Genomic DNA, 25,607 nt, shown 5'->3' on the forward strand with positions numbered 1-25,607 from the left:
TTAGTTGGTCTTACACTTAGTACCAGGTCGGGTATGTTGGCCACCCCCTCCCTCTCTCCTACAAAAAGAATCAAGGGTTAAGTTGGTTGGCACTTAGTACCAGGTCGGGTATGTTGGCCACCCCCTCCCTCTCTCCTACAAAAAGAATCAAGGGTTAAGTTGGTCTAACACTTAGTACCAGGTCTGGTATGTTGGCCATCGCCTCCCTCTCTCCTACAAAAAGAATCAAGGGTTAAGTTGGTCTAACACTTAGTACCAGGTCGGGTATGTTGGCCACCCCCTCCCTCTCTCCTACAAAAAGAATCAAGGGTTAAGTTGGTTGGCACTTAGTACCAGGTCGGGTATGTTGGCCACCCCCTCCCTCTCTCCTACAAAAAGAATCAAGGGTTAAGTTGGTCTAACACTTAGTACCAGGTCGGGTATGTTGGCCACCCCCTCCCTCTCTCCTACAAAAAGAATCAAGGGTTAAGTTGGTTGGCACTTAGTACCAGGTCGGGTATGTTGGCCACCCCCTCCCTCACTCCTACAAAAAGAATCAAGGGTTAAGTTGGTTGGCACTTAGTACCAGGTCGGGTATGTTGGCCACCCCCTCCCTCTCTCCTACAAAAAGAATCAAGGGTTAAGTTGGTTGGCACTTAGTACCAGGTCGGGTATGTTGGCCACCCCATCCCTCTCTCCTACAAAAAGAATCAAGGGTTAAGTTGGTTGGCACTTAGTACCAGGTCGGGTATGTTGGCCACCCCCTCCCTCTCTCCTACAAAAAGAATCAAGGGTTAAGTTGGTCTAACACTTAGTACCAGGTCTGGTATGTTGGCCACCGCCTCCCTCTCTCCTACAAAAAGAATCAAGGGTTAAGTTGGTCTAACAGTTAGTACCAGGTCTGGTATGTTGGCCACCCCCTCCCTCTCTCCTACAAAAAGAATCAAGGGTTAAGTTGGTCTGGCACTTAGTACCAGGTCGGGTATGTTGGCCACCCCCTCCCTCTCTCCTACAAAAAGAATCAAGGGTTAAGTTGGTCTAACACTTAGTACCAGGTCTGGTATGTTGGCCACCCCCTCCCTCTCTCCTACAAAAAGAATCAAGGGTTAAGTTGGTCTAACACTTAGTACCAGGTCGGGTATGTTGGCCACCCCCTCCCTCTCTCCTACAAAAAGAATCAAGTGTTTAGTTGGTCTAACACTTAGTACCAGGTCGGGTATGTTGGCCACCGCCTCCCTCTCTCCTACAAAAAGAATCAAGGGTTAAGTTGGTCTAACAGTTAGTACCAGGTCGGGTATGTTGGCCACCCCCTCCCTCTCTCCTACAAAAAAAATCAAGGGTTTAGTTGGTCTAGCACTTAGTACCAGGTCGGGTATGTTGGCCACCCCCTCCCTCTCTCCTACAAAAAGAATCAAGGGTTTAGTTGGTCTAACACTTAGTACCAGGTCGGGTATGTTGGCCACCCCATCCCTCTCTCCTACAAAAAGAATCAAGGGTTTAGTTGGTCTAACACTTAGTACCAGGTCTGGTATGTTGGCCACCCCCTCCCTCTCTCCTACAAAAAAAATCAAGGGTATAGTTGGTCTAGCACTTAGTACCAGGTCGGGTATGTTGGCCACCCCCTCCCTCTCTCCTACAAAAAGAATCAAGGGTTAAGTTGGTTGGCACTCAGTACCAGGTCGGGTATGTTGGCCACCCCCTCCCTCTCTCCTACAAAAAGAATCAAGGGTTAAGTTGGTCTGGCACTTAGTACCAGGTCTGGTATGTTGGCCACCCCCTCCCTCTCTCCTACCAAAAAAATCAAGGGTTTAGTTGGTCTTACACTTAGTACCAGGTCGGGTATGTTGGCCACCCCCTCCCTCTCTCCTACAAAAAGAATCAAGGGTTAAGTTGGTTGGCACTTAGTACCAGGTCGGGTATGTTGGCCACCCCCTCCCTCTCTCCTACAAAAAGAATCAAGGGTTAAGTTGGTCTAACACTTAGTACCAGGTCTGGTATGTTGGCCATCGCCTCCCTCTCTCCTACAAAAAGAATCAAGGGTTAAGTTGGTCTAACACTTAGTACCAGGTCGGGTATGTTGGCCACCCCCTCCCTCTCTCCTACAAAAAGAATCAAGGGTTAAGTTGGTTGGCACTTAGTACCAGGTCGGGTATGTTGGCCACCCCCTCCCTCTCTCCTACAAAAAGAATCAAGGGTTAAGTTGGTCTAACACTTAGTACCAGGTCGGGTATGTTGGCCACCCCCTCCCTCTCTCCTACAAAAAGAATCAAGGGTTAAGTTGGTTGGCACTTAGTACCAGGTCGGGTATGTTGGCCACCCCCTCCCTCACTCCTACAAAAAGAATCAAGGGTTAAGTTGGTTGGCACTTAGTACCAGGTCGGGTATGTTGGCCACCCCCTCCCTCTCTCCTACAAAAAGAATCAAGGGTTAAGTTGGTTGGCACTTAGTACCAGGTCGGGTATGTTGGCCACCCCATCCCTCTCTCCTACAAAAAGAATCAAGGGTTAAGTTGGTTGGCACTTAGTACCAGGTCGGGTATGTTGGCCACCCCCTCCCTCTCTCCTACAAAAAGAATCAAGGGTTAAGTTGGTCTAACACTTAGTACCAGGTCTGGTATGTTGGCCACCGCCTCCCTCTCTCCTACAAAAAGAATCAAGGGTTAAGTTGGTCTAACAGTTAGTACCAGGTCTGGTATGTTGGCCACCCCCTCCCTCTCTCCTACAAAAAGAATCAAGGGTTAAGTTGGTCTGGCACTTAGTACCAGGTCGGGTATGTTGGCCACCCCCTCCCTCTCTCCTACAAAAAGAATCAAGGGTTAAGTTGGTCTAACACTTAGTACCAGGTCTGGTATGTTGGCCACCCCCTCCCTCTCTCCTACAAAAAGAATCAAGGGTTAAGTTGGTCTAACACTTAGTACCAGGTCGGGTATGTTGGCCACCCCCTCCCTCTCTCCTACAAAAAGAATCAAGTGTTTAGTTGGTCTAACACTTAGTACCAGGTCGGGTATGTTGGCCACCGCCTCCCTCTCTCCTACAAAAAGAATCAAGGGTTAAGTTGGTCTAACAGTTAGTACCAGGTCGGGTATGTTAGCCACCCCCTCCCTCTCTCCTACAAAAAAAATCAAGGGTTTAGTTGGTCTAGCACTTAGTACCAGGTCGGGTATGTTGGCCACCCCCTCCCTCTCTCCTACAAAAAGAATCAAGGGTTAAGTTGGTCTGGCACTTAGTACCAGGTCTGGTATGTTGGCCACCCCCTCCCTCTCTCCTACCAAAAAAATCAAGGGTTTAGTTAGTCTAACACTTAGTACCAGGTCGGGTATGTTGGCCACCCCCTCCCTCTCTCCTACAAAAAGAATCAAGGGTTAAGTTGGTCTAACACTTAGTACCAGGTCTGGTATGTTGGCCACCCCCTCCCTCTCTCCTACAAAAAGAATCAAGGGTTTAGTTGGTCTAACACTTAGTACCAGGTCTGGTATGTTGGCCACCCCCTCCCTCTCTCCTACAAAAAGAATCAAGGGTTTAGTTGGTCTAACACTTAGTACCAGGTCGGGTATGTTAGCCACCCCCTCCCTCTCTCCTACAAAAAAAATCAAGGGTTTAGTTGGTCTAACACTTAGTACCAGGTCGGGTATGTTGGCCACCCCCTCCCTCTCTCCTACAAAAAGAATCAAGGGTTAAGTTGGTCTAACACTTAGTACCAGGTCGGGTATGTTGGCCACCCCCTCCCTCTCTCCTACAAAAAGAATCAAGGGTTTAGTTAGTCTGGCACTTAGTACCAGGTCTGTTATGTTGGCCACCCCCTCCCTCTCTCCTACAAAAAGATTCAAGGGTTTAGTTGGTCTAACACTTAGTACCAGGTCTGGTATGTTGGCCACCCCCTCCCTCTCTCCTACAAAAAGAATCAAGGGTTTAGTTGGTCTAACACTTAGTACCAGGTCTGGTATGTTGGCCACCCCCTCCCTCTCTCCTACAAAAAGAATCAAGGGTTTAGTTAGTCTTACACTTAGTACCAGGTCTGGTATGTTGGCCACCCCCTCCCTCTCTCCTACAAAAAGAATCAAGGGTTTAGTTGGTCTAACACTTAGTACCAGGTCTGGTATGTTGGCCACCCCCTCCCTCTCTCCTACAAAAAGAATCAAGGGTTTAGTTGGTCTAGCACTTAGTACCAGGTCGGGTATGTTGGCCACCCCCTCCCTCTCTCCTACAAAAAGAATCAAGGGTTTAGTTAGTCTTACACTTAGTACCAGGTCTGTTATGTTGGCCACCGCCTCCCTCTCTCCTACCAAAAAAATCAAGGGTTTAGTTAGTCTTACACTTAGTACCAGGTCTGTTATGTTGGCCACCCCCTCCCTCTCTCCTACAAAAAGAATCAAGGGTTTAGTTAGTCTTACACTTAGTACCAGGTCTGTTATGTTGGCCACCCCCTCCCTCTCTCCTACAAAAAGAATCAAGGGTTTAGTTAGTCTTACACTTAGTACCAGGTCTGGTATGTTGGCCACCCCCTCCCTCTCTCCTACAAAAAGAATCAAGGGTTTAGTTGGTCTAGCACTTAGTACCAGGTCGGGTATGTTGGCCACCCCCTCCCTCTCTCCTACAAAAAGAATCAAGGGTTTAGTTGGTCTAACACTTAGTACCAGGTCTGGTATGTTGGCCACCCCCTCCCTCTCTCCTACAAAAAGAATCAAGGGTTTAGTTAGTCTTACACTTAGTACCAGGTCTGGTATGTTGGCCACCCCCTCCCTCTCTCCTACAAAAAGAATCAAGGGTTAAGTTGGTCTAACACTTAGTACCAGGTCTGGTATGTTGGCCACCCCCTCCCTCTCTCCTACAAAAAGAATCAAGGGTTTAGTTAGTCTTACACTTAGTACCAGGTCGGGTATGTTGGCCACCCCCTCCCTCTCTCCTACAAAAAGAATCAAGGGTTTAGTTAGTCTTACACTTAGTACCAGGTCTGTTATGTTGGCCACCGCCTCCCTCTCTCCTACCAAAAAAATCAAGGGTTTAGTTAGTCTTACACTTAGTACCAGGTCTGTTATGTTGGCCACCCCCTCCCTCTCTCCTACAAAAAGAATCAAGGGTTTAGTTAGTCTTACACTTAGTACCAGGTCTGTTATGTTGGCCACCCCCTCCCTCTCTCCTACAAAAAGAATCAAGGGTTTAGTTAGTCTTACACTTAGTACCAGGTCTGGTATGTTGGCCACCCCCTCCCTCTCTCCTACAAAAAGAATCAAGGGTTTAGTTGGTCTAGCACTTAGTACCAGGTCGGGTATGTTGGCCACCCCCTCCCTCTCTCCTACAAAAAGAATCAAGGGTTTAGTTGGTCTAACACTTAGTACCAGGTCTGGTATGTTGGCCACCCCCTCCCTCTCTCCTACAAAAAGAATCAAGGGTTTAGTTAGTCTTACACTTAGTACCAGGTCTGGTATGTTGGCCACCCCCTCCCTCTCTCCTACAAAAAGAATCAAGGGTTAAGTTGGTCTAACACTTAGTACCAGGTCGGGTATGTTGGCCACCCCCTCCCTCTCTCCTACAAAAAGAATCAAGTGTTTAGTTGGTCTAACACTTAGTACCAGGTCGGGTATGTTGGCCACCCCCTCCCTCTCTCCTACAAAAAGAATCAAGTGTTTAGTTGGTCTAACACTTAGTACCAGGTCGGGTATGTTGGCCACCCCATCCCTCTCTCCTACAAAAAGAATCAAGGGTTAAGTTGGTCTAACACTTAGTACCAGGTCGGGTATGTTGGCCACCCCCTCCCTCTCTCCTACAAAAAGAATCAAGGGTTAAGTTGGTCTAACACTTAGTACCAGGTCGGGTATGTTGGCCACCCCCTCCCTCTCTCCTACAAAAAGAATCAAGTGTTTAGTTGGTCTAACACTTAGTACCAGGTCGGGTATGTTGGCCACCCCATCCCTCTCTCCTACAAAAAGAATCAAGGGTTAAGTTGGTCTAACACTTAGTACCAGGTCTGGTATGTTGGCCACCCCCTCCCTCTCTCCTACAAAAAGAATCAAGGGTTAAGTTGGTCTAACACTTAGTACCAGGTCGGGTATGTTGGCCACCCCCTCCCTCTCTCCTACAAAAAGAATCAAGTGTTTAGTTGGTCTAACACTTAGTACCAGGTCGGGTATGTTGGCCACCGCCTCCCTCTCTCCTACAAAAAGAATCAAGGGTTAAGTTGGTCTAACAGTTAGTACCAGGTCGGGTATGTTGGCCACCCCCTCCCTCTCTCCTACAAAAAAAATCAAGGGTTTAGTTGGTCTAGCACTTAGTACCAGGTCGGGTATGTTGGCCACCCCCTCCCTCTCTCCTACAAAAAGAATCAAGGGTTAAGTTGGTCTGGCACTTAGTACCAGGTCTGGTATGTTGGCCACCCCCTCCCTCTCTCCTACCAAAAAAATCAAGGGTTTAGTTAGTCTAACACTTAGTACCAGGTCGGGTATGTTGGCCACCCCCTCCCTCTCTCCTACAAAAAGAATCAAGGGTTAAGTTGGTCTAACACTTAGTACCAGGTCTGGTATGTTGGCCACCCCCTCCCTCTCTCCTACAAAAAGAATCAAGGGTTTAGTTGGTCTAACACTTAGTACCAGGTCTGGTATGTTGGCCACCCCCTCCCTCTCTCCTACAAAAAGAATCAAGGGTTTAGTTGGTCTAACACTTAGTACCAGGTCGGGTATGTTAGCCACCCCCTCCCTCTCTCCTACAAAAAAAAATCAAGGGTTTAGTTGGTCTAACACTTAGTACCAGGTCTGGTATGTTGGCCACCCCCTCCCTCTCTCCTACAAAAAGAATCAAGGGTTAAGTTGGTCTAACACTTAGTACCAGGTCGGGTATGTTGGCCACCCCCTCCCTCTCTCCTACAAAAAGAATCAAGGGTTTAGTTAGTCTGGCACTTAGTACCAGGTCTGTTATGTTGGCCACCCCCTCCCTCTCTCCTACAAAAAGATTCAAGGGTTTAGTTGGTCTAACACTTAGTACCAGGTCTGGTATGTTGGCCACCCCCTCCCTCTCTCCTACAAAAAGAATCAAGGGTTTAGTTGGTCTAACACTTAGTACCAGGTCTGGTATGTTGGCCACCCCCTCCCTCTCTCCTACAAAAAGAATCAAGGGTTTAGTTAGTCTTACACTTAGTACCAGGTCTGGTATGTTGGCCACCCCCTCCCTCTCTCCTACAAAAAGAATCAAGGGTTTAGTTGGTCTAACACTTAGTACCAGGTCTGGTATGTTGGCCACCCCCTCCCTCTCTCCTACAAAAAGAATCAAGGGTTTAGTTGGTCTAGCACTTAGTACCAGGTCGGGTATGTTGGCCACCCCCTCCCTCTCTCCTACAAAAAGAATCAAGGGTTTAGTTAGTCTTACACTTAGTACCAGGTCTGTTATGTTGGCCACCGCCTCCCTCTCTCCTACCAAAAAAATCAAGGGTTTAGTTAGTCTTACACTTAGTACCAGGTCTGTTATGTTGGCCACCCCCTCCCTCTCTCCTACAAAAAGAATCAAGGGTTTAGTTAGTCTTACACTTAGTACCAGGTCTGTTATGTTGGCCACCCCCTCCCTCTCTCCTACAAAAAGAATCAAGGGTTTAGTTAGTCTTACACTTAGTACCAGGTCTGGTATGTTGGCCACCCCCTCCCTCTCTCCTACAAAAAGAATCAAGGGTTTAGTTGGTCTAGCACTTAGTACCAGGTCGGGTATGTTGGCCACCCCCTCCCTCTCTCCTACAAAAAGAATCAAGGGTTTAGTTGGTCTAACACTTAGTACCAGGTCTGGTATGTTGGCCACCCCCTCCCTCTCTCCTACAAAAAGAATCAAGGGTTTAGTTAGTCTTACACTTAGTACCAGGTCTGGTATGTTGGCCACCCCCTCCCTCTCTCCTACAAAAAGAATCAAGGGTTAAGTTGGTCTAACACTTAGTACCAGGTCTGGTATGTTGGCCACCCCCTCCCTCTCTCCTACAAAAAGAATCAAGGGTTTAGTTAGTCTTACACTTAGTACCAGGTCGGGTATGTTGGCCACCCCCTCCCTCTCTCCTACAAAAAGAATCAAGGGTTTAGTTAGTCTTACACTTAGTACCAGGTCTGTTATGTTGGCCACCGCCTCCCTCTCTCCTACCAAAAAAATCAAGGGTTTAGTTAGTCTTACACTTAGTACCAGGTCTGTTATGTTGGCCACCCCCTCCCTCTCTCCTACAAAAAGAATCAAGGGTTTAGTTAGTCTTACACTTAGTACCAGGTCTGTTATGTTGGCCACCCCCTCCCTCTCTCCTACAAAAAGAATCAAGGGTTTAGTTAGTCTTACACTTAGTACCAGGTCTGGTATGTTGGCCACCCCCTCCCTCTCTCCTACAAAAAGAATCAAGGGTTTAGTTGGTCTAGCACTTAGTACCAGGTCGGGTATGTTGGCCACCCCCTCCCTCTCTCCTACAAAAAGAATCAAGGGTTTAGTTGGTCTAACACTTAGTACCAGGTCTGGTATGTTGGCCACCCCCTCCCTCTCTCCTACAAAAAGAATCAAGGGTTTAGTTAGTCTTACACTTAGTACCAGGTCTGGTATGTTGGCCACCCCCTCCCTCTCTCCTACAAAAAGAATCAAGGGTTAAGTTGGTCTAACACTTAGTACCAGGTCGGGTATGTTGGCCACCCCCTCCCTCTCTCCTACAAAAAGAATCAAGTGTTTAGTTGGTCTAACACTTAGTACCAGGTCGGGTATGTTGGCCACCCCCTCCCTCTCTCCTACAAAAAGAATCAAGTGTTTAGTTGGTCTAACACTTAGTACCAGGTCGGGTATGTTGGCCACCCCATCCCTCTCTCCTACAAAAAGAATCAAGGGTTAAGTTGGTCTAACACTTAGTACCAGGTCGGGTATGTTGGCCACCCCCTCCCTCTCTCCTACAAAAAGAATCAAGGGTTAAGTTGGTCTAACACTTAGTACCAGGTCGGGTATGTTGGCCACCCCCTCCCTCTCTCCTACAAAAAGAATCAAGTGTTTAGTTGGTCTAACACTTAGTACCAGGTCGGGTATGTTGGCCACCCCATCCCTCTCTCCTACAAAAAGAATCAAGGGTTAAGTTGGTCTAACACTTAGTACCAGGTCGGGTATGTTGGCCACCCCCTCCCTCTCTCCTACAAAAAGAATCAAGGGTTAAGTTGGTTGGCACTTAGTACCAGGTCTGGTATGTTAGCCACCCCCTCCCTCTCTCCTACAAAAAGAATCAAGGGTTTAGTTGGTCTAGCACTTAGTACCAGGTCTGGTATGTTGGCCACCCCCTCCCTCTCTCCTACAAAAAAAATCAAGGGTTTAGTTGGTCTAACACTTAGTACCAGGTCGGGTATGTTGGCCACCCCCTCCCTCTCTCCTACAAAAAGAATCAAGGGTTTAATTGGTCTAACACTTAGTACCAGGTCGGGTATGTTGGCCACCCCCTCCCTCTCTCCTACAAAAAGAATCAAGGGTTAAGTTGGTTGGCACTTAGTACCAGGTCGGGTATGTTGGCCACCCCCTCCCTCTCTCCTACAAAAAGAATCAAGGGTTTAGTTGGTCTAGCACTTAGTACCAGGTCGGGTATGTTGGCCACCCCCTCCCTCTCTCCTACAAAAAGAATCAAGTGTTTAGTTGGTCTAACACTTAGTACCAGGTCGGGTATGTTGGCCACCCCCTCCCTCTCTCCTACAAAAAGAATCAAGGGTTTAGTTGGTCTAGCACTTAGTACCAGGTCTGGTATGTTGGCCACCCCCTCCCTCTCTCCTACAAAAAGAATCAAGGGTTTAGTTGGTCTAACACTTAGTACCAGGTCGGGTATGTTGGCCACCCCCTCCCTCTCTCCTACAAAAAGAATCAAGTGTTTAGTTGGTCTAACACTTAGTACCAGGTCGGGTATGTTGGCCACCCCCTCCCTCTCTCCTACAAAAAGAATCAAGGGTTTAGTTAGTCTTACACTTAGTACCAGGTCTGTTATGTTGGCCACCCCCTCCCTCTCTCCTACCAAAAAAATCAAGGGTTTAGTTAGTCTTACACTTAGTACCAGGTCTGTTATGTTGGCCACCCCCTCCCTCTCTCCTACAAAAAGAATCAAGGGTTTAGTTAGTCTTACACTTAGTACCAGGTCTGGTATGTTGGCCACCCCCTCCCTCTCTCCTACAAAAAGAATCAAGGGTTTAGTTGGTCTAACACTTAGTACCAGGTCTGGTATGTTGGCCACCCCCTCCCTCTCTCCTACAAAAAGAATCAAGGGTTAAGTTGGTCTAACACTTAGTACCAGGTCTGGTACGTTGGCCACCCCCTCCCTCTCTCCTACAAAAAAAATCAAGGGTTTAGTTGGTCTAACACTTAGTACCAGGTCTGGTATGTTGGCCACCCCCTCCCTCTCTCCTACAAAAAGAATCAAGGGTTAAGTTGGTCTAACACTTAGTACCAGGTCGGGTATGTTGGCCACCCCCTCCCTCTCTCCTACAAAAAGAATCAAGGGTTTAGTTAGTCTGGCACTTAGTACCAGGTCTGTTATGTTGGCCACCCCCTCCCTCTCTCCTACAAAAAGAATCAAGGGTTTAGTTGGTCTAACACTTAGTACCAGGTCTGGTATGTTGGCCACCCCCTCCCTCTCTCCTACAAAAAGAATCAAGGGTTTAGTTAGTCTTACACTTAGTACCAGGTCTGGTATGTTGGCCACCCCCTCCCTCTCTCCTACAAAAAGAATCAAGGGTTTAGTTGGTCTAGCACTTAGTACCAGGTCGGGTATGTTGGCCACCCCCTCCCTCTCTCCTACAAAAAGAATCAAGGGTTTAGTTAGTCTTACACTAAGTACCAGGTCTGTTATGTTGGCCACCGCCTCCCTCTCTCCTACCAAAAAAATCAAGGGTTTAGTTAGTCTTACACTTAGTACCAGGTCTGTTATGTTGGCCACCCCCTCCCTCTCTCCTACAAAAAGAATCAAGGGTTTAGTTAGTCTTACACTTAGTACCAGGTTTGTTATGTTGGCCACCCCCTCCCTCTCTCCTACAAAAAGAATCAAGGGTTTAGTTAGTCTTACACTTAGTACCAGGTCTGGTATGTTGGCCACCCCCTCCCTCTCTCCTACAAAAAGAATCAAGGGTTTAGTTGGTCTAGCACTTAGTACCAGGTCGGGTATGTTGGCCACCCCCTCCCTCTCTCCTACAAAAAGAATCAAGGGTTTAGTTGGTCTAACACTTAGTACCAGGTCTGGTATGTTGGCCACCCCCTCCCTCTCTCCTACAAAAAGAATCAAGGGTTTAGTTAGTCTTACACTTAGTACCAGGTCTGGTATGTTGGCCACCCCCTCCCTCTCTCCTACAAAAAGAATCAAGGGTTAAGTTGGTCTAACACTTAGTACCAGGTCGGGTATGTTGGCCACCCCCTCCCTCTCTCCTACAAAAAGAATCAAGTGTTTAGTTGGTCTAACACTTAGTACCAGGTCGGGTATGTTGGCCACCCCATCCCTCTCTCCTACAAAAAGAATCAAGGGTTAAGTTGGTCTAACACTTAGTACCAGGTCGGGTATGTTGGCCACCCCCTCCCTCTCTCCTACAAAAAGAATCAAGGGTTAAGTTGGTCTAACACTTAGTACCAGGTCGGGTATGTTGGCCACCCCCTCCCTCTCTCCTACAAAAAGAATCAAGGGTTTAGTTGGTCTAACACTTAGTACCAGGTCTGGTATGTTGGCCACCCCCTCCCTCTCTCCTACAAAAAGAATCAAGGGTTTAGTTGGTCTAGCACTTAGTACCAGGTCTGGTATGTTGGCCACCCCCTCCCTCTCTCCTACAAAAAAAATCAAGGGTTTAGTTGGTCTAACACTTAGTACCAGGTCGGGTATGTTGGCCACCCCCTCCCTCTCTCCTACAAAAAGAATCAAGGGTTTAATTGGTCTAACACTTAGTACCAGGTCGGGTATGTTGGCCACCCCCTCCCTCTCTCCTACAAAAAGAATCAAGGGTTAAGTTGGTCTAACACTTAGTACCAGGTCTGGTATGTTGGCCACCCCCTCCCTCTCTCCTACAAAAAGAATCAAGGGTTAAGTTGGTCTAACACTTAGTACCAGGTCGGGTATGTTGGCCACCCCCTCCCTCTCTCCTACAAAAAGAATCAAGGGTTTAGTTAGTCTTACACTTAGTACCAGGTCTGGTATGTTGGCCACCCCCTCCCTCTCTCCTACAAAAAGAATCAAGGGTTTAGTTAGTCTTACACTTAGTACCAGGTCTGGTATGTTGGCCACACCCTCCCTCTCTCCTACAAAAAAAATCAAGGGTTTAGTTGGTCTAACACTTAGTACCAGGTCTGGTATGTTGGCCACCCCCTCCCTCTCTCCTACAAAAAGAATCAAGGGTTAAGTTGGTCTAACACTTAGCACCATGTCTGGTATGTTGGCCACCCCCTCCCTCTCTCCTACAAAAAGAATCAAGGGTTTAGTTAGTCTTACACTTAGTACCAGGTCTGGTATGTTGGCCACCCCCTCCCTCTCTCCTACAAAAAGAATCAAGGGTTTAGTTAGTCTTACACTTAGTACCAGGTCTGTTATGTTGGCCACCGCCTCCCTCTCTCCTACCAAAAAAATCAAGGGTTTAGTTAGTTTTACACTTAGTTCCAGGTCTTTTATGTTGGCCACCCCCTCCCTCTCTCCTACCAAAAAGAATCAAGGGTTTAGTTGGTCTAACACTTAGTACCAGGTCTGTTATGTTGGCCACCCCCTCCCTCTCTCCTACAAAAAGAATCAAGGGTTAAGTTAGTCTTACACTTAGTACCAGGTCTGGTATGTTGGCCACCCCCTCCCTCTCTCCTACAAAAAGAATCAAGGGTTTAGTTGGTCTAGCACTTAGTACCAGGTCTGGTATGTTGGCCACCCCCTCCCTCTCTCCTACAAAAAGAATCAAGGGTTTAGTTAGTCTTACACTTAGTACCAGGTCTGTTATGTTGGCCACCGCCTCCCTCTCTCCTACCAAAAAAATCAAGGGTTTAGTTAGTCTTACACTTAGTACCAGGTCTGTTATGTTGGCCACCCCCTCCCTCTCTCCTACAAAAAGAATCAAGGGTTTAGTTAGTCTTACACTTAGTACCAGGTCTGGTATGTTGGCCACCCCCTCCCTCTCTCCTACAAAAAGAATCAAGGGTTTAGTTGGTCTAGCACTTAGTACCAGGTCGGGTATGTTGGCCACCCCCTCCCTCTCTCCTACAAAAAGAATCAAGGGTTTAGTTGGTCTAACACTTAGTACCAGGTCTGGTATGTTGGCCACCCCCTCCCTCTCTCCTACAAAAAGAATCAAGGGTTTAGTTAGTCTTACACTTAGTACCAGGTCTGGTATGTTGGCCACCCCCTCCCTCTCTCCTACAAAAAGAATCAAGGGTTTAGTTGGTCTAACACTTAGTACCAGGTCTGGTATGTTGGCCACCCCCTCCCTCTCTCCTACAAAAAGAATCAAGGGTTTAGTTGGTCTAACACTTAGTACCAGGTCTGGTATGTTGGCCACCCCCTCCCTCTCTCCTACAAAAAGAATCAAGGGTTTAGTTGGTCTAACACTTAGTACCAGGTCTGGTATGTTGGCCACCCCCTCCCTCTCTCCTACAAAAAGAATCAAGGGTTTAGTTAGTCTTACACTTAGTACCAGGTCTGGTATGTTGGCCACCCCCTCCCTCTCTCCTACAAAAAGAATCAAGGGTTTAGTTGGTCTAACACTTAGTACCAGGTCTGGTATGTTGGCCACCCCCTCCCTCTCTCCTACAAAAAGAATCAAGGGTTTAGTTGGTCTAACACTTAGTACCAGGTCTGGTATGTTGGCCACCCCCTCCCTCTCTCCTACAAAAAAAATCAAGGGTTTAGTTAGTCTTACACTTAGTACCAGGTCTGGTATGTTGGCCACCCCCTCCCTCTCTCCTACAAAAAGAATCAAGGGTTTAGTTGGTCTAACACTTAGTACCAGGTCTGGTATGTTGGCCACCCCCTCCCTCTCTCCTACAAAAAGAATCAAGGGTTTAGTTGGTCTAGCACTTAGTACCAGGTCTGGTATGTTGGCCACCCCCTCCCTCTCTCCTACAAAAAGAATCAAGGGTTTAGTTAGTCTGGCACTTAGTACCAGGTCGGGTATGTTGGCCACCCCCTCCCTCTCTCCTACAAAAAGAATCAAGGGTTTAGTTGGTCTAACACTTAGTACCAGGTCTGGTATGTTGGCCACCCCCTCCCTCTCTCCTACAAAAAAAATCAAGGGTTTAGTTGGTCTAACACTTAGTACCAGGTCGGGTATGTTAGCCACCCCCTCCCTCTCTCCTACAAAAAGAATCAAGGGTTAAGTTGGTTGGCACTCAGTACCAGGTCTGGTATGTTAGCCACCCCCTCCCTCTCTCCTACAAAAAGAATCAAGGGTTAAGTTGGTCTGGCACTTAGTACCAGGTCGGGTATGTTAGCCACCCCCTCCCTCTCTCCTACAAAAAGAATCAAGGGTTAAGTTGGTCTGGCACTTAGTACCAGGTCTGGTATGTTAGCCACCCCCTCCCTCTCTCCTACAAAAAGAATCAAGGGTTTAGTTGATCTAACACTTAGTACCAGGTCTGGTATGTTGGCCACCCCCTCCCTCTCTCCTACAAAAAAAATCAAGGGTTTAGTTGGTCTAACACTTAGTACCAGGTCGGGTATGTTAGCCACCCCCTCCCTCTCTCCTACAAAAAGAATCAAGGGTTTAGTTGGTTGGCACTCAGCACCAGGTCTGGTATGTTAGCCACCCCCTCCCTCTCTCCTACAAAAAGAATCAAGGGTTAAGTTGGTTGGCACTCAGTACCAGGTCTGGTATGTTAGCCACCCCCTCCCTCTCTCCTACAAAAAGAATCAAGGGTTAAGTTGGTCTGGCACTTAGTACCAGGTCGGGTATGTTAGCCACCCCCTCCCTCTCTCCTACAAAAAGAATCAAGGGTTAAGTTGGTCTGGCACTTAGTACCAGGTCTGGTATGTTAGCCACCCCCTCCCTCTCTCCTACAAAATGATTCAAGGGTTTAGTTAGTCTAACACTTAGTACCAGGTCTGGTATGTTAGCCACCCCCTCCCTCTCTCCTACAAAAAGAATCAAGGGTTAAGTTGGTCTGGCACTTAGTACCAGGTCTGGTATGTTAGCCACCCCCTCCCTCTCTCCTACAAAATGATTCAAGGGTTTAGTTAGTCTAACACTTAGTACCAGGTCTGGTATGTTAGCCACCCCCTCCCTCTCTCCTACAAAAAGAATCAAGGGTTAAGTTGGTTGGCACTTAGTACCAGGTCTGGTATGTTGGCCACCCTCTCCCTCTCTCCTACAAAAAAAATCAAGGGTTAAGTTGGTTGGCACTTAGTACCAGGTCTGGTATGTTAGCCACCCCCTCCCTCTCTCCTACAAAATGATTCAAGGGTTTAGTTAGTCTAACACTTAGTACCAGGTCTGGTATGTTAGCCACCCCCTCCCTCTCTCCTACAAAAAGAATCAAGGGTTAAGTTGGTCTGGCACTTAGTACCAGGTCTGGTATGTTAGCCACCCCCTCCCTCTCTCCTACAAAATGATTCAAGGGTTTAGTTAGTCTAACACTTAGTACCAGGTCTGGTATGTTAGCCACCCCCTCCCTCTCTCCTACAAAAAGAATCAAGGGTTAAGTTGGTTGGCACTTAGTACCAGGTCTGGTATGTTGGCCACCCCCTCCCTCTCTCCTACAAAAAGAATCAAGGGTTAAGTTGGTTGGCACTTAGTACCAGGTCTGGTATGTTGGCCACCTCCTCCCTCTCTCCTACAAAATGATTCAAGGGTTTAGTTAGTCTAACACTTAGTACCAGGTCTGGTATGTTGGCCACCCCCTCCCTCTCTCCTACAAAAAGAATCAAGGGTTAAGTTGGTCTAACACTTAGTACCAGGTCTGGTATGTTGGCCACCCCCTCCCTCTCTCCTACAAAAAAAATCAAGGGTTAAGTTGGTTGGCACTTAGTACCAGGTCTGGTATGTTGGCCACCTCCTCCCTCTCTCCTACAAAATGATTCAAGGGTTTAGTTAGTCTAACACTTAGTACCAGGTCTGGTATGTTGGCCACCCCCTCCCTCTCTCCTACAAAATGATTCAAGGGTTTAGTTAGTCTAACACTTAGTACCAGGTCTGGTATGTTGGCCACCCCCTCCCTCTCTCCTACAAAAAAAATCAAGGGTTAAGTTGGTTGGCACTTAGTACCAGGTCTGGTATGTTGGCCACCCCCTCCCTCTCTCCTACAAAATGATTCAAGGGTTTAGTTAGTCTAACACTTAGTACCAGGTCTGGTATGTTAGCCACCCCCTCCCTCTCTCCTACAAAATGATTCAAGGGTTTAGTTAGTCTAACACTTAGTACCAGGTCTGGTATGTTGGCCACCCCCTCCCTCTCTCCTACAAAATGATTCAAGGGTTTAGTTAGTCTTACAATTTTCAGTAGGAAGTGAACACAAGCTAGAGTGAATATTTTCTATAATTATAAACCATGTATTTTTTTCTATTTTTTAAGGGGAACTGTGGTGAGTGTGAAACAATGATTACAGTTTCATTATAATTTTCAAAGAGTTCATTTTTTGTAAGCATGAATAAAGCAAATAACAATTTGACTTAAAATACCTATCGACAGGACAAAAATTCCAAGTAACAGAAAATAGAAAGTTATTGTATTCGGTGACAAGAAAGATATGACATGGAAAACTGGGCTACAGAAAATTGCGAGCAAAAAGTGCGCAAGGGAATTTATTTTCTTTAAATTGATCATTCATAGATGTAAGCAAAGAATGACTGCATGTATGTACATTGTGGCATAATAAAAAAAAACATATTTCCACAAAATATGACAAAGTTAAAGTGTATTAGTACAGTTTATTTGTATTTCCACATTTTCCTGTTTGTGCAGTTTTTGGTAGCGCTGTTTTCTGTTAGTGCATTTCTCTGGGAACTGTTGTATTACCTGATATTGTGTTACATTGTATGTGTTATACATGCAGCATTCATGTATTTTACATGGTGTATGCTGGTTTCATGTATGCTTGGTTTATGACCAGTGTTTCTTTCAGGCATTTATCTTGGGGAGCGCTTGAAACTTTGTGAGAGATGCCGGAAAGAAACTTTGCTCTTTACCCAACTGTTTTAACATTCAGACAAAAACTGTTGTTTTAACACAAGGTTTAAATCTACTCACCAAGTTCCAGACATTTCAAGGTCCACAGGTCATCCATGGCACACAGGTAGCGCCATCTTCGACACACCTGCAGAAAAAAATATGAGGATAGTCAACATGTATTTTAGTTTTTACTTTTAAGTAGGGCCTATTAAGAAATCGTACAGCTAAAACTAAATGAAACAACTGAACTACTGAATATGAGTGTTCTTGTTGATATAGTCTAGAATCACTCATTTTAAATTTTTTAAATTAATAAAATGTGAATATTAATGTCACATTGCATTGTCATCAGATCTTGACCTAAAAAAAATAATGGCTCCATTGTCCAATAGATCACAGGATGATTGCTCATTGTAAATCCAAGCATAAAGCCTGGACAGTAAGATGAGAAGAGCTAGCTGTTGCCCATGTATCAGACCCCCTCTCAATACAAAACTGATGGACCCATGGGACAGGACATTACCTATACAACTTGGGGAAAAAAATAAAATGAAAGAATGTAATAGAATTTATACAGAAAATATATACTTTTACCAGTGAAAAATGAGTCGTCGTCCCCCCCCATCCCCCTTGGAGAAAAAAGTTAGAACAAAACACTGCTTCTATCTAACCTTACCCTGGAGACTTGGAGTAGATCTGCTGGTCCCAGGAAAGACAACACATAGAGCAAAAGTTTGTCTGGCAAATGGTTTATGTCCCTTGAATCTTTCAATCTAGGAGGAATCGGAATTTGAGTAATTGCCAGTTGGATATTTGTTCCAGATGATTTCATGTAAGTATATACTTACATCATATGTATGTATGCAACTGTCGCATACTTAAGTATTCACATGTAACATATTTACATATGCATGATAAGTGTGTACTATATATATATTTATTTGTTCTCATGTTACTACAAGTACTGTAAATAATTAAAGCAAATCCGGCTACACTCGTTTCTTTTAATTATGGAAATGTAAATATTAAATGATAATGTAAATGTGTTGTGTTTACAATGATTGGTTGTTAATGAAGTCCTGCTAGGATTGTCATTAAACATGACACTCAATGCAATTAATTGATAGATAAACTTTTTATTTTAGTTTTTAAGGTCCATAGCACAGATAAAGTTCATCTGTCTTTGACCTCTCTCTATGAAGTAATTGTGGGGTCAGTATTAGGCTCAAGTCTTTACTTTACCAAACTCAAGTCAGGTCATCATGGCTAAACTCAGGGATGTTCAATGGGCTCCAGAGTAGGAACCGAACATAAGACTTTTGGGTTTGCAAATGAGTGAGTTACCACTTCACCACACCTCATTACATGCACCAAGAGAGAATACGACTCTGAAATGTACAAGCCAGACAAACCTTACCTCTGCTGGACGTAGGCACAAAATGCATCCAACACATCAGGTGAGCAGACTTTGATCACCTCCCTTGTCAGTGCTGTCCTCTCATGGCTCTCCCACTGGTCAAACCACTGGACAGAGGACATAAGATTCATGTTGAGACAAGAAACAAATGGTTCATAAGAGAAGTAGTTAACCCACTGGTCAAACCACTGGACGGAGGACACAAGATTCATGTTGAGATAAGAAACAAATGGTTCATAAGAGAAGAAGTTAACCCACTGGTCAAACCACTGGACGGAGGACACAAGATTCATGTTGAGACAAGAAACAAATGGTTCATAAGAGAAGTAGTTAACCCACTGGTCAAACCACTGGACAGAGGACACAAGATTCATGTTGAGACAAGAAACAAATGGTTCATAGAGGAGAAGTTAACCCACTGGTCAAACCACTGGACAGAGGACACAAGATTCATGTTGAGACAAGAAACAAATGGTTCATAGAGGAGAAGTTAACCCACTGGTCAAACCACTGGACAGAGGACACAAGATTCATGTTGAGACAAGAAACAAATGGTTCATAAGAGCAGAAGTTAACCCACTGGTCAAACCACTGGACAGAGGACACAAGGTTCATGTTGAGACAAGAAACAAATGGTTCATAAGAGCAGAAGTTAACCCACTGGTCAAACCACTGGACGGAGGACACAAACATGTTCACATGTGTTCAAAATTCAACAAATAGTTCATAGAGAAGTTAACCCACTGGTCAAACCACTGGACGGAGGACACAAACATGTTCACATGTGTTCAAAATTCAACAAATAGTTCATAGAGAAGTTAACCCACTGGTCAAACCACTGGACAGAGGACACAAACATGTTCACATGTGTTCAAAATTCAACAAAAGTGAAACAAATAGTTCATAAGTGGAAAAATTAACCCAATATTTCTGACTAAGACTACAGTTTTTTACCACTAGACGGGAGTCAGAGAGATGTAGTTATGAAAAGGTTAAATGACCACCAGGCCCATTAAAGGCAGTTATGTGATGAATAATACATTAATATTGATTCAAGTATTTATAGTCATCTGAGATAGTTACTGTCAAATTATCCCTTTAAAGGGAAAGGCCACAGAAACAGATGAAGTCTATTACACCCACCCCATAAACTGTTGTCATCGTACAATACTAAAATCAGCTGGGCAGAGTGCTGACTGAAATGTCAAGTATCAATGGGATGAAATATTAAATTTCTTCTTTGTCTTCAATTGTAGGATCAGAATGGATCAAGCAACGAGTCCGAAAACATTTTTCCTACAACATAATTAAGCATTGTGTGCCAACATGTTACGCACATTTTTCCTACAACATAATTAAGCATTATGTGCCAAGATGTTACACACCATACGGCCCAGTCTTTGTTCACCAGAGAACAATCTGCAAAAGAGCTGTTGTTTTATGTTGGTGTTTTCTCTTCTAGATGGGTTGCTGTCCCCAGATAATGAGCTTAATGTGCACAAGGGGAAAGGGGTTCCAGGAACTGAACTCAGCGCTTTTAGGTTAGCAGTCAACGCTCTACCAACCAGTCATTATGTAACAAATTATTTAACACTTTAGAAGTAAATTACAAATTTTGTATCCTTCTTGTTTTACTTCCAAATCTGAACTTTTAAAATTTCATAAAGTTTTTTAAAAATTTGACCTACTTTCCATATTGTGTCCAGCTGTTCTTTAAAATTTGTGGCCAGTTCTTGTTTCTTGGGCTGATGAAAAAACTTGCCAGATGGGGGCTCAGCAGGCCAAAACTTTGAGTTTTTGGCCAACTTCTGCAAGGAAACTGGCAAGGATCCAAGTCTCAATGGCCTCTGTACTGAACCAGTCCTTAAAAGATGCTGCATTGGCCCTGTGTAGATTAAACAACTAATTTATTCACAGTCAATTCACAGATTTTAACAAATGTTGTGTGTATGTAGGCGGGATGGGAGGGAGGGAGTTAGAAAAGAAAGGGACAGTGCTAAATCTGAGATGATAAAAGAGATTGTTTCAAAGAATTAACAATAAGCTTATTGCTTTTGTCAAGGGAATTCTTTTTGTGATAGGGGTGAGTGAGTTTTTAGTGGAAAATAAAAAAAATTTCTTTATACTAGGTCAATCCATTTAAAAATATATATATATACATTTTTATACATGGAAGTTCTTATCAGTCAAAATGTTCATTTGTTACAGCCAAAATATCTCTTGTCAAAATGTACATCTGTTACTCAGTAAAAAAAACTATTTTAAATGACTCACACAGAATGTCCATATGGAACTTAACTGAAATGTCCATACTTGACACGGCTAAAAAGTTCATATGTGACTGAGACAAAATGCCCATACCAGATTCAGCCAAAATCTTAATATGTGTAAAAAGAAATTAAAAATTGGCTTAAAATAGTTATGCTGGCTCACCTAGGTGCACTAGTCTTTTTCTGTCGAAATATTCCCTTGTGCTTGGTGCGGAGGAAGAAAATGTTCTGTATCGAAAATCCCCAGAACTGCATTTCTCTCTTGTAGCATCAGCTGTTTCTTCGCCAGTGAATTCCAGTTCACGACCTAGAAACTTGGCTGAAGATTTTAATGAAGTCTGGCCATCCGATTTTGTGGCTTGGCTCTGATTGGTTGAAGGTCTGGCATCTATTTGTGGGTCAGTGTCATCTGTCAGCATGGCTTCATCTGTCACTGTGGTGTTGTCCGTCATCTTGGTCTCATCTGTTACCATAGCCTCGTCTGTCATCTTAGTCCCAACTGTCAACTTAGTCTTATCTGTCACAATAAACTCATCTGTCATCGTGACTTCTCTCTCACCGACACCTGTATTGACAGTTATTGTGAGTGGGTCAAGTGATATTTCGGGGATCCTGAGAACACCAGGGTTACCCTCCCAGGTGGGTAAGCCATCGACCGACGCTTTCTTTGATGATCCTGAAGTAAGGACATCATTCAAAGCAGACAGCAGAATGGAAGAAGACAACAAAGAAACATACTGATCCACTGTCATTTTCGGGCCAACTTCATCTTTAACTTTCTTCCTCATTTCATCAGTTTCCTCATTAACCTTAGGTTTATGCTGCGCTGGCGTGATGCTTATAACTGGTGTTGGTCTCACCAGTGTGGCACTTACAACTGGCGCTAGCCTCACTAACTTGTTTGGAGTATGGGCTGTGTTTGAGACCTTCCTTTTAGAATGGGATTTTTTCTTAACCCCATGGGATTTTGTAACCAGCTTTTTCTCCATCAGGGAGGAGAGGGGGTATCCATGGGAGATCACTGACTTGTAGTCTCTGTGACGCAGGGGTTCAAAGGTCGTCGAGAATATTTCCAGTTGGGCAACATTACACCTAGGGAATAAAAAAAATTTAATTTAATTTAATTTGGAGAAAGGGTTGCCTTTTCAATACAGTTAACAAAAAGGTAAATAAATCTTTAAGCCGGCATTTTTGCCACACAGACATAGCTATTATAAAAAATTATTAAAAATAATAGGAGCAGGGGCATAGCTTATATAAATAAGTATTATAAATAATAAGCGATGAAGAAAAAATCTAGGCCTAATTTCTTGAATACCAAAGTATTAAAATAAAATACACTTAATCATGATACAAACCTATTGGCAACTCCATATAGAAAATTCTTCTGTTGCCATGGTTGCCAAGTGTCCATCCACTGACAAACAGTTTGGAAAATCTGCTCATTAACAACACGACTAGAGTGGTCTTCTCCTGAGGTGAAGCTTTTGTGTAAGGGAGGTAAATGGTTGAATATTTCGAAGTTGCCATAACGTAGCCTGGGAAAAGGCTTGGGTGGGGCCCTGTTCAAATCAAGGGGAACGACAGGAACTACTGTCACAGGCATCTGTTTTGGATAGAGGAAATAAATTATGTAAATAAATAATGTTCTGATTTTGTTAAAAAAAAACTGCAGGCTTTTCAGCTGGGGAGAATTTGTCAAATTCTATTTAGCATTATATGACTTGAATATAGCTTGAATCCAAATTATAATGAGCTTTGCTCTGTAATTTAAGTTAACAATTTTTAAATATAATATGGGTTTAAATTCATTAAATAAAATGATAATTAATTAAACCATAAACATTTTTCTTAAAATCAAATAATTAGCTATTAGATTTCAAATACAAAATTTTTTTTTACTTCCGATTATTGTATGCTCAAAAAATTAAAAAAAATATGTTGCTTAGTGATTTATTTAAAAAGGTTGTCTATGTACTTTTATTAATAAAATACAGGCCGAGTGAATATTTTTAAATATTAAGCATTTGTTTTTGTTAAGCCTATAAATCAGAACACCTTTTCACAGATACTGGCACAGGCCAAGTCTCATCAACATTTGTACTGAAAGGGTTTTCACTTGTTGCTGCATTGGTCCTGTATAAAAGTAGCAATAAAAAGATCTGGGTTAGTTTAAAAACAAATAGATCTAGATAGATTCTAGATCCATCTAAGTATCTAATGAATATGAAATAAAAGCTCTACAGTCTTAATATATGAGGCCTACTGTTTTATTACTCTAGATCTATATTTAATTATATTATATTGAATTATGTAGGCTAATGTTACAGCAAGATATAAGCAACTTAATTTATAGGCCTAAATTAGTAGGCCCTAATTGTAAATAATAATTAGGCTCTAATTATAATTATTAGTGCCTATAATATGCCCTATAATAACACCTAGATCTATAATTATATAGGTACTAGATCCTAGTACTAGATCTATCTCTAGATCTTGATTCTAGATCTAGATCTAGACCTCTAGTAATAAATGAATCAATCACAATGAAAAAATGAAAATTAGAATGTTTTGTTTTTTAAAAAGCTTTTTTTTCAGTCTTAGACTAGAATTAGATGATGTAGATCTGAATATTAAATAAAATTGCTTCCACTCATATAAAAAATAATATAGATTCTAGATTTAAATCTATTAACATTAACATTCATGATAAGTTAATAAATAAATAAAAAATAAAAATGTTAAAATAGTTTTAAATAGACCCTGACCTGCTAATAACACGCAACAACGGCTAACTAACTTAACACTTAAACTAAAATTAGTAGGCCTATATCATACTCTATAGTTACACCTTATAGGGACCTACTATTCATTATATTTATATAATTGAAATGTTGCATTAAATACCCTAAAAAAGCTATTTCCCAAATTGTTGTTGGAAAATTTTTGGGTTTAAAACTAAATTAAAGTTTGAATCAGTCATTTTTATGAGTCGTCTCAATGCTTGCTGCACGACAACTGGGCTTGTTTACATGCCGCCATATTGATCTCCAAGAAGTACAGCAGACACAAAACAAGGGCGGCTACTCTATTTTAAAAATCAAGTTGATGTCAAGAAGTCAAGAAGACCTAGAATCTACATTTAGTCTTCTAGATCTAAGAATCTAGATCTAGATTCTAGATCTAGAATCTAAATTTCAAAGTTAATTATTAATTAGTTGTAAGACCTTTCCCTTGCAGTTTTAGAATGAGCTAACAGGTTTAAAGTAAGAATAAGATACTGAAACTTTTATTACTTTTAAGTCATCTTAAAAGTAAAAGAGTAGTCTCGAAAATCATTAGTAAGACATAAAATAAGTGAATGGGTAACGTAATGTAATGTCAATGTGCATTCTTGAGTAGGGCCCTACAACGCAAGTTCAAACACTAAATATCTAGATCCGTAAGTGCTTGTTGGTTTGAAAGGAGAGAGATGGAAGAGTCTGGCTTTAAAAAGCATGCTTAGGTGGGGGGGGGGGGGGGGGGGGGGGGGTCGTCCATATATGACGTCACACTCGTAGGGGGAGGGGGGGGTCCGTAATTTTGTGACGGTGTGGGGGGTGTCAGATGGTGTGACGTCACTTGTTTTAATTATAAAAAAAGCAATGTTAGAAAGCGAGTTTTAGTTTTAGCCGTTATTTCGCGGTTGTAGGCCTAATAGGAATTGATCGAAATACTCTATGTTGACAGAGTTCTGACAAGATTTTGGAAAAATATCGATGTTTTAAAAAAAATCAACTGCAATTTTGAGGGGGGGGGGTTGTAGGCTGAGGTGTGACGTCAATTTAGGGGGGTCTGTCTTTTTGTGACGACGTGTGACGGAGGGGAGGGGGAGGAGTAAAAATCGTCAAAAAAAGCGTGACGTCATTTATGGATGACCCCGCCCTAAGTGCTAAATCCAGTTGTTTTTTTTTAAATCACTTTTATGGTGAAAATGTGTGACGTCACATTGGACATCCTGTCTTCTCCAACTGCAATTTTAATGTAGGCTTCTATATCCGCCCTCTATTGTCCAACCAATTTTTACTAGGTTGATACCTAGTTCAAATGTCCACAACTTGTGTTTGCTTTAGCCCAACTAAGTCCCCACCCCCAAATCTCAACATACGGCAAGTTTACCTGTGTTTGCTTAGTCCGCCCTACTACCCTCAGCCTAATCCCAACTGTCCAGGAACTTTATTGACGCCCCCCCCCCACTTTTTCCCTTCCCCACGACAAGTCCACTTGAGCTTGGTTTGTCCACCCCAACCCCCAACATAGCCTCCCCCCCCCAGCTGACCAGATACTCTTTCTGCTTCACTCCACATCGCAGACCCCCCCCCCCCAACCCCACGTAAAATCCTATCCTTAAGATCAACACACCTACTCAAACTGGAAACAATCGCATTTATATTGCATCATTTCCCCCCCCCCCCTCCAAACACATACATACACCCAGACCTCCCCACTCCTTGGGAACTACCCCCTCCCTCAAACTCCTATCCTAAAGATCAACAAACGTAGGTCTACACACACTTGACACGATCGCATTTTTATTGTATCATTCTCCCCACCTCCCAACGACCGTCGTCTGGGAACCCCCCCCCCCTCCCCCCACCCCCTTATCTTTTATCCTAAAAACCAACACACAGGTACACACACGCTGGACACACAGTTTTAATTGCATCATTCTTCCCCCCCCCCCCCAACACCCTCGCAACGACCTCCACGTGGAGGGCAGGAAGTGGACGACACTACGTCACCGTGTCTCGTGATCACATTACATAAACCCGAGGGGGTGGGGGTGGGGGTGGGCAGGTGACCCAATAAATTCTTCAAGTACAACTGAACT

At 43.9% G+C, this 25,607-nt stretch overlaps 1 protein-coding gene across 2 annotated transcripts in view; it reads right to left on the reverse strand.

The window, feature by feature from the left end:
- Positions 1–23,768, reverse strand: part of LOC131928617 (uncharacterized) — a 49,953-nt gene extending 26,185 nt beyond the window's left edge. For both annotated transcript variants that reach the window (XM_059284689.1, XM_059284688.1), the window contains exons 1-8: positions 23,645–23,768; positions 22,796–22,873; positions 22,096–22,343; positions 20,901–21,829; positions 20,156–20,352; positions 18,468–18,574; positions 17,727–17,823; positions 17,129–17,195 (exon numbers count right to left, since the gene is read on the reverse strand). In XM_059284689.1, coding sequence (XP_059140672.1) covers positions 17,129–17,195; positions 17,727–17,823; positions 18,468–18,574; positions 20,156–20,352; positions 20,901–21,829; positions 22,096–22,343 — 1,645 coding nt within the window. In that variant the 5' untranslated portion in view covers positions 22,796–22,873; positions 23,645–23,768. The remainder of the gene's footprint in view (positions 1–17,128; positions 17,196–17,726; positions 17,824–18,467; positions 18,575–20,155; positions 20,353–20,900; positions 21,830–22,095; positions 22,344–22,795; positions 22,874–23,644) is intronic.
- Between the last annotated feature and the right edge of the window lie 1,839 nt (positions 23,769–25,607).

Source organism: Physella acuta, unplaced genomic scaffold, assembly GCF_028476545.2.
Source record: "Physella acuta isolate Inbredline_101_S28 unplaced genomic scaffold, ASM2847654v3 ptg001527l, whole genome shotgun sequence".
NCBI lineage: Eukaryota > Metazoa > Mollusca > Gastropoda > Physidae > Physella > Physella acuta.